At 44.8% G+C, this 14,887-nt stretch overlaps 1 protein-coding gene across 1 annotated transcript; it reads right to left on the bottom strand.

The window, feature by feature from the left end:
• Window positions 1–10,406: 10,406 nt before the first annotated feature.
• Window positions 10,407–14,252, bottom strand: LOC134289602 (uncharacterized protein K02A2.6-like). The gene is made up of 4 exons (XM_062855677.1): window positions 13,699–14,252; window positions 13,337–13,646; window positions 12,770–13,174; window positions 10,407–10,493 (listed from the first exon to the last, which is right to left on the bottom strand). The coding sequence occupies exons 1-4, from the start codon at window positions 14,250–14,252 to the stop codon at window positions 10,407–10,409; spliced, it is 1,356 nt and encodes a 451-aa protein (XP_062711661.1).
• Between the last annotated feature and the right edge of the window lie 635 nt (window positions 14,253–14,887).

Below are 14,887 nucleotides of genomic sequence, written 5' to 3'. Positions count from 1 at the left end.
ACCATTTAGCCTATATTGGAATATGTTTTCTTCCTTCACAATTTATTTGCTCTTAAAACTTTAAGCAGCAAACCTGGCAGGATCACCAATGTAAATTTCCGCACTACAGTTTCAGCCGATTGCCGCAAAATTGCCTCCAGCCTGTTTTGGATGACACGTGCTTGTCGCCCGGTTGCTGCGATGCGAAAGAGGGCGATCGTCGGCGGTGCGGTCTCTCCTGTCCGACCGGCTCGAGTCTTCGTGTCGCTGACGACCGACGACGTGCACGTCGCGACGTCCCGAAGTCGCGATGTCTGATGGAGCGCGAATATTGTTGTCGCGGTTGGGTCGCGGTGTTCGATGATGCGCGAATGCTGACGATTCGCATCTCTGTGCATAGGGTGCTAAACTGGTATGCCACAATAGTCATTTCCTTCGCTGCCTTGGTTCTCCATGCCTACATTCTCTGCGCCATTCAGGTGCTCGACGAAGTGCTGCTTCTACCTTTCGATCACCTCACGTTTGTCTGTCAGGAGGCTCCCGTCCTTATCCCTGCAGATTTTGGCTTGCGGCACGTAGCCTTTGCGGGATGCGTTGAGCTTCTGGTAGAACTTACGTGTTTCCTGTGAACGGCATAGCAGTTCCATTTCCTCGCACTCCGCTTCTTCCAGGCGGCGCTTTTTCTCCCGGAAGAGACGGGTCTGCTGCTTTCGCTTCTGTCTGTATCGCTCCACATTCTGTCGGGTTCCTTGCTGCAGCATTACCGCCCGCGCTGCATCCTTCTCCTCCAGAACCGCTCTGCACTCCTCGTCGACCCAATCGTTTCGTCGACTTCGTTCTACGTACCCGATAGTGCTCTCGGCTGCGTTGTTGATGGCTGCTTTGACTGTACTCCAGCAGTCCTCTAGAGGGGCAACATCGAGCACACCCTCGTCCGGCAACGCTGCCTCGAGATTCTGCGCGTATGCGGTGGCGACATCCGGTTGCTTCAGTCGCTCTAGATCGTACCGGGGCGGCCGCCGGTAATGTACATTATTGATAACGGGGAGTCTTGGGCGCAGTTTAACCATCTCCAGGTAGTGATCAGAGTCGATATTAGCGCCACGATAGGTTCTGACGTCGATAATGTCGGAGAAGTGCCGTCCATCAATCAGAACGTGGTCGATTTGCGATTCCGTTTGTTGTGGTGATCTCCAGGTGTAACGATACGGGAGGCTGTGCTGGAAGAAGGTGCTACGAATGGCCATGTTCTTGGAGGCGGCGAAGTCGATGAGGCGTAGGCCATTTTCGTTCGTCAGTTGGTGGGCGCTGAACTTTCCAATCATCGGTCTGAATTCCTCCTCCTGGCCTACCTGAGCGTTTAGATCCCCTATGATGATCTTGACGTCGTGGTTTGGACAGCGGTCGTACTCGCGTTCGAGCTGCGCGTAAAATGCGTCTTTATCATCATCAGTGCTTCCGGAGTGAGGACTGTGCACGTTTATTATGCTGACGTTGAAGAATCGGCCCTTGATCCTCAACCTGCACATTCTTTCGTCGATCGGCCACCAACCGATCACGCGCCTCTGCATGTCGCCCATCACTATAAAAGCTGTTCCCAGCTCACGTGTGTTGCCGCAACTCTGGTAGATAGTATGATTACCTCAAAACGTTCGCACCATAGATTCTGTCCAACACACCTCCTGCAGCGCTACGATTCCGAACCCGCTGTCCTTCAGTATATCGGCGAGTATGCAGGTGCTCCCGATAAAGTTGAGAGATCTGCAGTTCCACGTACGGAGCTTCCAATCGCAAGTCCCTTTTCGTCTCTGTGGTCGTCGCCATTGGTATCGGTTCGCATTCTTCTCTTGTTGATTTTCCGGTGCTAGTCTTTTTTACGGCTGGCTCGCAGGGCCTGACACCAACTCACTAACCCAGGAAGCTGGGCTTACCTTCCCGGAAGCTACGGGTTCTGCATTAGCATTTCCTCCAACTACAATGCTAAATAGCTAGGCTCAAGCGCCAGTCTTCGCCGGGGGTGGTCTTTTTAATGGGCACCCAGGAGATAATATTTTACCTGAGCTTCACCCCCTGATGGAACCTCAGTGCACAGCTAATAATGCTTTTGGTGCATTCATGGAATATGCCAGGCTTTCCAAACTTTTCTGGAATTAGGACCTTCAAGCCCTACAGGCTGTACTCTTGTTTTTGTTCGCTCTATCAGCATAATGCTTTTACGATTCTGTCTGTTGCACCTCATTATATTACGATTATCTATATTTGTTGCTATTGGGGTGTCCACTGGCATACAAATGGACCCAATGTATTTTGAAGTATGGGTCGCAATATCTGCAAATCTTAGGATATTTTTATTGCAGCGAATGCTCGCGGTACATAATATACGCTACTCTTAGAGCCTCAGAGTGCAATTCTGATAACTTAGCAACATTCACATGGTGATCTAGGTCTTCCAAACTATTCTGGAATTATTACCTTCAAGCTCTACAAGCTCTACTCTTGTATCTCTTTATTTTATCGATGTAATTCTTTCACAATTACCTCTGTTGTATCTCATAATATTTTGCGTATTTTTTGTGTTACTTGTGCATCCACTGACATACAAATGATCTCTATAGCTGAGATGGTCAAAATTTGGTCTACGTGGTTTATGAATAGCCCCCAGGGATTCCTCCAGTGATTTTACTACATTTCTCTTATAATATCTCCAGGAACTCTCCCAAGAATTCCTCAAGGAATTTCTCCAAGAATTAATCCAGTAATTCCTTCAAGACGTCTGCCTAGAATTCTTTCAAGAATCCCTCCGGGAATTCCAAAAACTCCTACTGGACCTTTTCCAAGAATTTCATCAACCCTCTAAGGTTTCTGCAAAGAATCCTTTCAGGAATTTCTTCAGAAACACCTCCAGGGATTTTTCAAGAAATTCCTTGATGTATTCACGAAGGAACCCCTGAAAGATTTTCTGGATGACACCGTGGAGTAATTTCAGAAGAAATCCCTTGATGAATTCATAGATAAATTATCAGTTATTCATGGAGAAATTCCTGGAGGTATTCCTGGAGGAATTTCTGGAGAAACTACCCGGGAAAATTACCCGGAGAAATTCCCTGGAGTAATTCCTACAGGAATCCCTGGAAGAATTTCTGGAGGAAACTCTGGAACAATCCCTGGAGGAATTTCTGGAAGAATCCCTTGAAACCTGATTTCTTCTTGGATTAGTTGTTGGAGGAAATCTTGAATGAATTCCTGAAGGAGCTCTGGAGAAATTCCTGGTGGAATTCCTGGAGGAATACCTGAGTGAATTCCTGAATAAGTCCATGGAGGAATTCGCGGAGGAATCCCTGGGTGTATTCCTGAAGGAATCCTTGGAAGAATTTCTAGAGAAATCGCTGAAGGACTCTCTGGAGAAATTCCGTAAGGAATCCCTGGAAAACTTCCTGGAGGAATCCCAGAAGAAATTTCTGAAGGAACTCTAGAGATAACTTCCTTGAGGAATTTCAAGGAAACACCTGTGGAATCCTCGGGGAATTTCGGGAGGAACTCCTGAGAAACTTCCGAAGGAATTCCCGAGAAACTCCTGCTGGACTTTCCGAAAAGTTCTTAAAGTAATTCCTGAGGAACTCCTGAAGGAATTCCAGCAGAGCTCCTGAAGAAATTTTCGAGAAACTGCTGGGAAACTCCTGAAGAATTTCACGGGAAGTCCTGAGGCATTCCCTAGTAACTCGTAGAGGTATTCTAGAAGAACATCACGATGACTCCTGGTGGAATTTCCGAGGAATGCCTGGAGGAATTCTTGGGTAATTTCCGACACTTCAAAATACCATAAAGATCATTTGTATGTCAGTGGATGCGCAAGTAACACAAAAAATACTCAAAAAAATATTAGATACAACAAAAGTAATCGTGAAAGAATTACATCGATAAAGTAAAGAGATACAAGAGTAAAGCTTGCAGAGCTTGAAGGTTTTAATTTCAGAATAGTTTGGATAACTCAGATCACCTAGTGAATGTTGCTAAGTTATCAGGATTGCACTCTGAGTCTCTAAGAGTAGCGTAGATTATGTTCCGCGAGCATTCGCTACAATAAAAATATCCTAAGATTTACAGATATTGTGACCCATACTTCAGAATACATTGGGTCCATTTGTATGCCAGTGGACACCCAAATAGCAACAAATAGAGATACTCGTAATATAATGAGGTGCAACAGACAGAATCGTAAAAGAATAATGTTGATAGAGCGAACAAAAACAAGAGTAGAGCCTGTAGGCCTTGAAGGTCCTAATTCCAGAATAGTTTGGAAAGCCTGGCATATCCCATGGATGCACCAAAAGCACCATATCTGTGCACTGAAGTTCTATCAGCAGTATAGAATACATTCCACTTTTTTTAACAACTAAAGCATGGCACAGTATGTAGATATCGAAACCCAAACTTCAAAGTGTATTGGAGGTCATTTGTTCATTTCATTTATTTAGTTATTATGCCTCTCAAGAAAAATCAGAATATGGCGATTATCTGCCTCTGGCTTCTGATATTAGCGCGACAGTCACTAATCATAACAGCGACACCAGATTTAAAAGTATATAATTCCATTATATGGGGTTTGACAGCAAGAACACTCACTCCACTGAGCCACTCTTGCCGTTCGTCACAAATACATTCAAAAACATCTGTCACTTCGTGAAACCCACGTGCTTTTGTTTTTGGCGGGAACACTTTTTCTTTTGTTTTGCCTTGCGACTGTCATGCGGCGGTATGCCTTGCGAGTGTACGACCGCCGCAGGACTCTAATAAAAGATAAGCGCGACAATAATATCAAATTCATGATAATACTGAAACAACAATTTGCCGCCATAATACTCGATTTGCAGCTGCAGCTCTCCAACATCGGTCACGCCCAGCACTCGCCAGATCACGCTCCCCCTGGTCCGCCCATCGTGCTCTCTGTGCTCTTCGCCTTCTTGTACCAACCGGATGGAGGCCATTCGTATTTCACGAAACTTCCAACTACCACAATATCAAGTTGCTCATAGCATTACGAGGTCTAATGGACATCAACGTGACTAAATTTCTTGAACAGAGTGGACACACACGATGGTAGATGTTGTAGAAAATGAATTCCAGAGTAGTTTGGATGACCTAGATCACCCAATTCATGTATCATGAATTTTCTAGGGGTGCTTTGAGGCTTTTTGAGTACCGTAGACTGTGATCTGTGATCATTCATTGTGTATAAAATTTGGTTGAAAATACCATCCATTTCTTATAACTACTATTCCCCTTGACTTTAAAAAAAAATCCGGGGTAAAATGTTTTAAAACAGAAGATATTGCATTTCTACCAAAAGTAGATCGTCCCGGGTGTTTACGGATTAAATGATACACACCCTAATCAGGAGAACTGGTTTACATACTCATATTTTTATACTGTTCATATTTCGATAATTGAAGTACTTCCGATGAGTTATGATGCACATGTGAAAAAACAATAGAAAAGATCGTCAAATTCAGGCATTTGTTCATAAAAATATGCATCCCAAAGTGTTTTATTCATTGCCATATAATGAAGCAATACTTCATTCGTCTTCAAAAAATATTAGGCTTCCCAGAATCCCAAAAATTTACTTTTAACTTATGGCCACGAGTTTGGTCCGTTTGGTGCGTTGGTGGTGATAAGTAGAATGTGCCTAACGAATCAGCAATTTTGTTGAATTTTAGCTAATTCAACTCGGCAAAATTCAACAAAATATACTTAGAGCATGGTATCGCAGCTGATATCATCAAGTTAGTCTGCAACTGGGAAACGTACATGATGTTCTACCTACATTTGGTATCTAAACTTATTGCAGTCTACAACAGTTACTAGATCCCCACAGCGATGAGATGGCGCCTTCTCGCTTGGATGATAGTTTTGCTTCTCCCACATGTTCTAACAATCTACACCAGCAGCATAACCATCTACGTTCGTCTCGGTTCAGCTGGTTCGGCTGCCAAAGCAATGTCAAGTCGCGAAGTTTGCTGTTGCGCGCAAAAGTTCGCCCCGATGAAGTAGAGAAATTTTCCAATATTTATGGGAAAAGTTTTCCCTGGTGCGATCCATATACACTCCCGAAAGCATACATTACTTCTCCCACATTCAAGCCAAAGTACACAGCGAGAAGGATGCTTCACACGAAAGGGCGAATCATTCTTCTCCGCAACACCGAGCGATTCCCTATACCCGCCGCAAGTAGCAACGAGAGCACAAGAAGTGAGGGCCAATGTTGACTATGAGATCTGTCAAGCTTTTGGAGCAGATCCAATAATGTACGAAACACAATTTATCATGCTCTGAAGTGATTGGCTTTAAACGGAACGAGAAGTAATACACGCTTTGGAAAACTTTGTCCTGGTAAATATAGAACGTGTCGACAACGACCCCGGGGTTTCATTCGAGTGGGGTGACGTTGCGTAGAGAGTGACAAATTAAATTGCAATGATATGGTGTATGTGGTAATTGGGGTTGCATCGTGGTCGTCTGATATTTACATCGATTTTTTTTTTCGTATCATTCGATAGACAATAGAATATTGATGAGATGAAAACAATAATGATTTTTTCTTCAATACCTAAGCTGATTAAACAATTGTACGTGCATATGGTACTAGAAACATAGGGCCTGTACAAAAACCACGTAGACTAAATTTTAGCCATCTCAGAACACCCTTTCCCTCTCGTAGACTTTCGTCCATACAATACAATTAAAATTTGTATAAGGGGTGATACACAAATTATGTCACGCAAAAATCGACCTTTTTCAACCCCCCCCCTCCCCCCTTTGCCACACTTTTTGTATGAGACCTCAACAGGTTTTGTATGGGTCGTCATGTTATGCCAAACCCCCCCCCCCCCCCCCCCTAAAAGCGTGACGTAATTTGTGCATGACCCCTAAAGCGTAGACTCCGTCTCCATTTTCGGCTGTGGCAGATGTGGTCGGTTTGATTTTCCGTGACGCCATCACGGGCAAACCTTATCACTTAGTCATGGTCGATGGGGAAAGGGCGATCCCCCAAATCACCATGTCATTGTTGCCACAAAACTCTGCAAACTGCTCTCCGTTCTCGCTCATTTCTCCGAGACCATGACTTCGCGTTGAAGTCGCCCATGAGAATTTTGTCTGTCTTGCGATTAGGCAGCATCGTTTGGCGCGTAACATTGGATCATGGTAAGGTTTCGAACCCGTGTTTTGAATCTGGCCACAATTATCTCTTATAAATAGGCTTCATGAGCGCAGCAGCGTGGGCGTGAGCGCTGAGCAAGAATCCAACTCCCCGGTGACAAGGAGCGTGCTCACCTCATAGGCCAGGGTATAGCAGAATTCGACCCGACGCTAGTCTATGTTCTCCAAATATCGGCCAACGGACTTCGCTCAATCCTAGGATCTCAAGAGATCTCAAACCTCATTGGCCAGTTGTGCCAGTTTACAATGCTGGGCTACATTCCAAGTTCCAATTGCCCGTGTAGCTGCCGGCTTAGAATAGCACTACGGACCCCTGTTCCAAGGTGTCAGGCGACCCGTGCTGAGCGATGAATGGTTGAGGGGGTTTAAAAGATGCTCGATCTTTAACGGAGCCCGTAGCGTGGGTAGATCGCCTTTTTGGGTTGCGTTGTGGTGATAGATCTACCAAACCGAAATCTAGTGTCGTCCTATTTTTCAAATTTAGAATATGTGTTCTGGTAATTCAAGGAATTATAGTATTTAGTCCTTACTACTGGTGTTTTGGTCACTTCCAGTTTTTGAATAAAACTGAGTTTACCAACTTTACTTTGCATATAGTTAAAAACCTCACCATCTGAGGCTAAACTCAATGCAAAGGAAATCAAATTGGGTTAGGGATCCATGTATGTACTAACTCTTCGAAGACTGGAAAGTACTAGCACGCAAGGAACATACTAGAATCTTTATTACTGAACACATGCTCCATTATTGGAATGATATTGCTGCTAATGTTAAAACCCGGGTCCTAAACTTCCTACTGGGGAGAATTTAGCAGTAAAACAAGGGTGATGCTAGGTTTCCGATGCATGGCCAATATCAGTACTCTATCCACCGTGGTGGGGCTGACACCTTAGATAGCTTCCGGTAGAGGTGCATTTCAGACGCAGTCGCTGGATGCCAGAACAAACGCTGTTTGAGCCAGGAGGTGCGGTGAACAGATGCTCGGTACGTACCTCCACAATCTAGCTGAAGTCGAAAGGACAATAATGCCTAGGCTGCACTATCTGCTAAGCACACTACACTTAGCAGGCGTCTTTGTCTTCGATTGACCCGTGGAAGAATGAGGTACACAGCACATAATTTTATAATATCCAGCCGCGTAACCTCTGATGATGATTCCTTTTTCGAACGTAATTTCACACGGTTACATCATTTGCCAACATTAATCACACTCACCATGTACATCCTCGTTGACACCGGAAAGTGTCAACAAACCCGTTACAGCATTACACCTAGAAGCAGTATAATATTTATCATGTTTCATTTAACTCGGTGAAATTGCCGAAAGGTAAAAGATATGCTTCACAACTAACGGATCAGTGTACAAATCTGTTGTAATAACAAACTCGCGAATACGACAACACATAACAAGATAAAATACTTTATTAAAATATAGCACGGACATGTGGACGAATAATGCGAGGCGAGAATTCATACTACATAATTTACAAGATGACATTTCTCTCTTGCCGTGACGTGGATGACATCTATCATTTTGCGGTCTGTCAGATGATGAGCCATCGCGATGCATCGGCTGCTGACTCCGGTCAGGGTGGTCCTCTCAACACCTCCCCCCTTTTAGTAAAGATGGAACGGATCATACCTCAGAGGCAGCTTTCGTTTTCGCAAAGATTGGCGAGGTATATACGTTTGCTGTTCAGTAAGGTGGCCCACACTTATATGAAAAACAAAAATTTCGAAAAATGCCAAGTCTTACCTCCTCAATCAGTTGTTTTGGACTCCCAGAAGCTACGTTCAAAATTTGAGCAAAATCGGTTGAGCCTAAGGGGGCGCTCAAAACGCTTGAAGTTTGTATGGGAAAACTTGGCCAAATGTATGCAAAAATTTTAAGTTTTCGAATTTTGCCGCTAGGTGGCGCTGTAAGCGTTCAATAACCAAACCCTTTGGTATTATTGTAGCTGACTATATGCCAAACAACTTTGTCGAAGACCGCAAAGTGATCCAACGTCTGTGAAAAAAGTTATACCCTAGGAAAAGTGAGGATAAACTTTATTGTTATTTTTCCAATACATGTAAAGGAATAATATCAATAATGAAATCTCAATACTTTGCCTCACTTTACCTAGGGTATAACTTTTTTCACAGCCGTCGGATCACTTCGCGGTCTTTGACAAAGTTCTCTGGCCGACAGAGCCGTTTTCCATACAAAATAATCATGTTTAGTGATCAAAATCTCCTTTTCTAGCGATTCGATTGTTATGGAATTTTGTCTGCAACCTTAAAATAACTAGAATTTTGGCTAGAAATATAAATTATCATCCATGAAAACGTTTATATCGACTTTTCAGATTCAAATAAATATAAAGACACATTTTTATATGGAAATAAGTGTCTTTATATTTATTTGAATCTGACAGGTCGATACAAACGTTTTCATGGATGATGATTTATATTCCTTGCCAAAATTCTAATTATTTTAAGGTTGCAGACAAAATTCCATAACAATCGAATCGCTAGAAAAAGAGATTTTAATCCCTAAACATGATTATTTTATATGGAAAACGGCTCTGTCTTTATAATTATTTCTCGCACTGTACTCACCTACAATAATACCAAAGGGTTTGATCATTGAACGCTTTCAGCGCCACCAGGCGGCAAAATTCGAAAACTTAAAATTCCTGCATACATTTGGCCAAGTTTTCCCATACAAACTTCAAGCGTTTTGAGCGCCCCCTTAGGCTCAACCGATTTTGCTCAAATTTTGAACGTAGCTTCTGGGAGTCCAAAACAACTGATTGAGAAGGTAAGACTTGGTATTTTTCCAAATTTTGGTTTTTCATATAAGTGTGGGCCACCCTACTGTTCAGCTTATCTTGGTGGGCGTTGGCGTCCTAGTTGAGAATCTCTGGGTGGTTCTGTCATCTGTGGTTCCTCTGGAATACTGTTCAGGTCCAGCTGCGGTTCTTCCAGTTTTGTAGATCTTGGATTCAGGCCCCACGTATCAAGAAGGATATCAGTGGGACTGGACCAAGAGTTTCGTTTTCTGCTAAATCTGCTGTTTCCGATTCGTTACGACTTCGAAGCTGATTACAGTGGGATCGGGTTAACGTGTTTATCTGCGGCGGCCAAACGTTGTAGATTACGCTCCTCACGCGCTCAAGCACCTGACCTGCTTCTCAACTCCAACTGTTGTTTTTGAAAACCTTGGCTCAGACCAGGTCCTGAGGATTGTAGTAGATGGTCTTGGCTCCTTGTTTGAGGTTATATTGGCTGTCTTGCTTACTTTGTTCCATTTTCTGAAACGATGTTGGAGGTTTGAGCACGTCTAGCGATGTCCGAAGGGGTCTACCAAGCAGTAACTCGGCAGGAAACTTCTCTTCCGGAGCGCTTCGGTTTGGTGTGGAACGGTAGCAGAGCAGGAACGTGTTGATTGCTTCAGTGAGACCCTCCCCAAGTAACCACGAAGCTGTATATAAGTGCATCAATTTGGCCATATATTTATATATAAAATTGTGTAAATAATGCTGCACTACTTTATGCACCTCATTGAAGCAATATTAAAGTCGAAAGGGGCCCCACTAAACTCTCGAGTCCCTTCGAATCTCGCAGAGGGCTACGGCAAGGTGATGGTCTTTCGTGCTTGCTGTTCAACATTGCTTTGGAGGGTGTAATAAGAAGAGCGGGGATAAACACGAGTGGGACGATTTTCACGAAATCCGTTCAGCTGCTTGGTTTCGCCGATGATATTGATATTATTGCTCGTAAATTTGAGACGATGGCGGAAACGTACATCCGACTAAAGAGTGAAGCCAGGCGAATCGGACTAGTCATTAATGTGTCGAAGACAAAGTACATGATGGCAAAGGGCTCCAGGGAGGAATTACCGCGCCCGCCGCCCCGAATTTATATCGACGGTGATGAAATCGAGGCGGTTGAAGAATTCGTGTACTTGGGCTCACTGGTGACCGCCGACAACGACACCAGCAGAGAAATTCAGAGGCGCATTGTGGCAGGAAATCGTTCTTACTTTGGACTCCGCAGAACTCTACGATCGAATAAAGTTCGCCGTAACACGAAGTTAACCATCTACAAAACGCTGATTAGACCGGTCGTCCTCTATGGGCACGAAACATGGACCCTACGTGCAGAGGACCAACGCGCCCTTGGAGTTTTCGAACGGAAGGTGTTGCGTACCATCTACGGCGGAGTGCAGATGGAAGACGGGACTTGGAGAAGGCGAATGAACCACGAGCTGCATCAGCTGCTGAGAGAACCAACCATCGTCCATACCGCGAAAATCGGGAGGCTACGGTGGGCGGGTCACGTCATCAGGATGTCGGATAGCAACCCGACTAAAATGGTTCTCGAGAGTCATCCGACCGGTACAAGAAGACGTGGAGCGCAGCGAGCTAGGTGGATCGACCAAGTGGAGGACGATCTGCGGACCCTACGCAGAGTGCGGAACTGGAGACAAGCAACCATGGACCGAGTGGAATGGAGGCGGCTACTATGTACAGCAGAGGCCACCCCGGCCTTAGCCTGACCGGTAAAGTAAGTAAGGCCCCACTAAAATTAAATTAGTGCCACATATTGCAGCACGTTGACAGCCATTGCTAAAGTGACATAAATGCATGTGCTGTACATTTGCATTAACACAGTTTAATACGTGCAACACGAAAAACCAAAACAAAAATCTATTTTTAGCACCGTTTCGTTATCGACGGTACTAATGCCCTCCCACATGAATGTTTTAACCATTTTTTTTGTTGCCGGGTCGGGAGTCGAACCAGAAGTGTTGAAGACCGCTAGATGAGTTCCATACGCGCTGGTGCCGTAGACCGTTTCTGCTACAGTGGTAACAAGAGATATTTCATTAACTAAAAGGAAGCTGTTCTTCTGCCTCGACCATTGCAGTAGAGGGCAAAACGACTATGGCATATGTAATCACATTCTGATAAATCACTGATAAATACATAATGCATTCTAGAAGATATTTAACCAATATAAGAAAATTAAAACACCCTTCGTACACTGCTCATAACATTATGCTAATTGCGGTTTCCATCATTATTGGCATGTGATTATCAGAAAAGAGAAAAGGTCATCTCTAAAATGGTGTTGCTGAAGAAAATCGTCGATCGGTGGTTCAAACGAGGATTAAGTTGGTCGGGAGTCGAACCAGAAGTGTTGAAGACCGGTATAGTTGACCGTGAAGTTGTTAGCTCTTCTTGATTTCATTTGTTTACCATTAGAGTCAAGCTTTTATAATTGTATTGTTAGAGCAACCTTTGCTAGTTTGTACATTGCATTTATACAGTTTCTGCAGTGTTGAATTATTGAATTATCGTTTATCACCTTTTAATGCACCCTAATGTAAAGAAAAAATGTAATGCATCAAAACAATGATAATGCCAATCTAAAGGATTATTGCATGATAAGTGTAGAATTACTGCATTTCGCATTGCAAAGGTTGATATGCAGTCTAATTCGTGCAATGATATAATGCTTGTGGTTACTTGGGTCTCCTCTCGCTGTAATTTTCTTGAGAGTCCGCTTAAAGGTGTCGACGAACCTTTCTGCCAATCCGTTGGACTGTGGGTGGAATGGCGGCGTTTTCAGTTGGTTTATGGTCGGTTTCGAGAGTGAAATGCCGGCCAAACAGCATCCTATGGAAACGTGTAACGGCGAATATTAAGGCTAAACCCTCTTTTTCTATCTGGCTGTAGTTTTCTTCGGCCGAAGTGAGACTTCTGGACGCATTGCTGATTGCTTTTATGGTGTCGTCCGGAAGTCGATGAGCAATCCTAGCACCGATGCCGATGGACGAGGCGTCTGCAGACACCACGGTATCCAGCTTTGGATTGTAGTGCGTCAGCATCAGCGGAGACATCAAAAGCTCTTTGAATCGGTCGACCGAGTTTTGGCAGGCCGTGTTCCAGTCCCATTTGGCTCCAGCTTTCACGCAACTTTCGCATCTCTGGAATGTATTTCGCGTAGTAATTCACGACTCCCAAGTACGATCGGAGTGTCGAAAGGTCGTGGAGTGGCGGCATGTTAAAAATAGCAGCAACCATCGCCGTCTATGATCTGCCCGAGATAATCGACTTGTTGCATGTTGAAGCTGCATTTTTCTTCTCACGGTGAACCCATATTCCTGCAATCGGCTCATCGGACGCTCCAGATTCCGATTGTGTTCTTCTTCAGTTCGGTTACCTAGAAGAACGTCATCCAGGTAGCCGCAGGTGAATTTGAGTCCTGCAAGCATTGCATCTACCAACTGTTGGAATGCCCCCGGGGCTGACTTGATGCCAGGGGACAAGCGGGTGAATTGATAGAGCCCCTTGTGGGTGTTGATGGTGAGCAGATTTTGGCATTTTTCATCCACCTCTACCTGAAGATAGGCATCGGATAGGTCGATATGGCTGAAGTACATACCGACATCCCGACATCTTCGAGAAAATATCTTCAGGTAACGGCAGCGGGTATTGGTTGGACTCAAACTCAAGGACGTCGTTCAAACCCGTTGAAAAATCGGCGCAGATCCGTACTCTTCCGTTGGGCTTCCACACGACCACTATAGGTGCAGCCCAGTCCAAGAAATCTACTGGCTTTAAGACCCCCAGACTGTGTAGACGCTGAATTTCCTCTTCGACGACACCTTCCATACTGCAGGAGACGGGACGCTTTGGTCGAAATACCGGAGTGGGATTACCTTGTAGCTGAAGCTTGACCTTCGTTTTGCCGCAAAGACCCATTTTGTTGGTGAAAATTTCCGGGAATTTCGCCTGGAGTGACGCTACGTCGGATGGCGTCCGAATGCTGACTTGGTTGCAGAAGGAGTTGATCGGCACATCCCAAAGGCCAAACTTGTCCATCCAATCGGAACCTAGAACTGATAGATTGATTTCCGGTACACGATACAAACCTCGTTTGGAGATACCAGTGATGGTCACGTCACACCAGAATTCGGACGCGATGCTGAGTGGTTCTCCAGAAGCTGTCACTGCTTGGCACGATGGTGGAGATGCTTCCGGTTTTCCGATCTGCTTCCACATTGCATCTGTGATAATGCTGATGTCCGACGCTTAATCAATTTGGCGGCGGACGGGATCGTTGTTGATACGCACCTCTGCATACTTTCTTCCACGGCTGACGGAATTAACGGGGCCAACTTTCGTTGACTTCTGGTTCCGCGCAGGCTTCTTACCCTTGCCGGCCGCCGATCTCCCGGCGAAGCAAGCGCAATAAACCTCCTTATGTCCTTTCTTCCCGCAATCACGACACGTTCATTCATTCATTCGTTCTTTATGACTCTACGTCCTCACTGGGACTTGGCCTGCCTCGCTTCAACTTAGTGTTCTTTAAGCACTTCCACAGTTATTAATTGAAGGGCGTTCTTTGCCTGCCATTGCATGAATTTGTATATTGTGAAGCAAGTACGATGATACACTATGCCCAGGGAGTCAAAAAAAATTTCCCGGCTGGAACGGGAATCGAACCCGCCGTCTCCGGATTGGCGATCCATAGCCTTAACCACTAGGCTAACTGGAGACCCCGTATGTTCACGACACGCATGTTCATGAAACTGGCAGTCCTTGGAAAAGTGCATCCCTACACACGACCAGCATGGAGAACGAGGCTGATCCACACCACTGCTACTTCCCGCAGCCGATGGTTGGTGCTTCGACTT

The sequence above is a fragment of the Aedes albopictus genome, chromosome 1, assembly GCF_035046485.1.
Source record: "Aedes albopictus strain Foshan chromosome 1, AalbF5, whole genome shotgun sequence".
Lineage (NCBI taxonomy): Eukaryota > Metazoa > Arthropoda > Insecta > Diptera > Culicidae > Aedes > Aedes albopictus.
The sequence above is the reverse complement of the archived record's forward strand: the minus strand, read 5'-3'. Positions and strand labels throughout refer to the sequence as shown.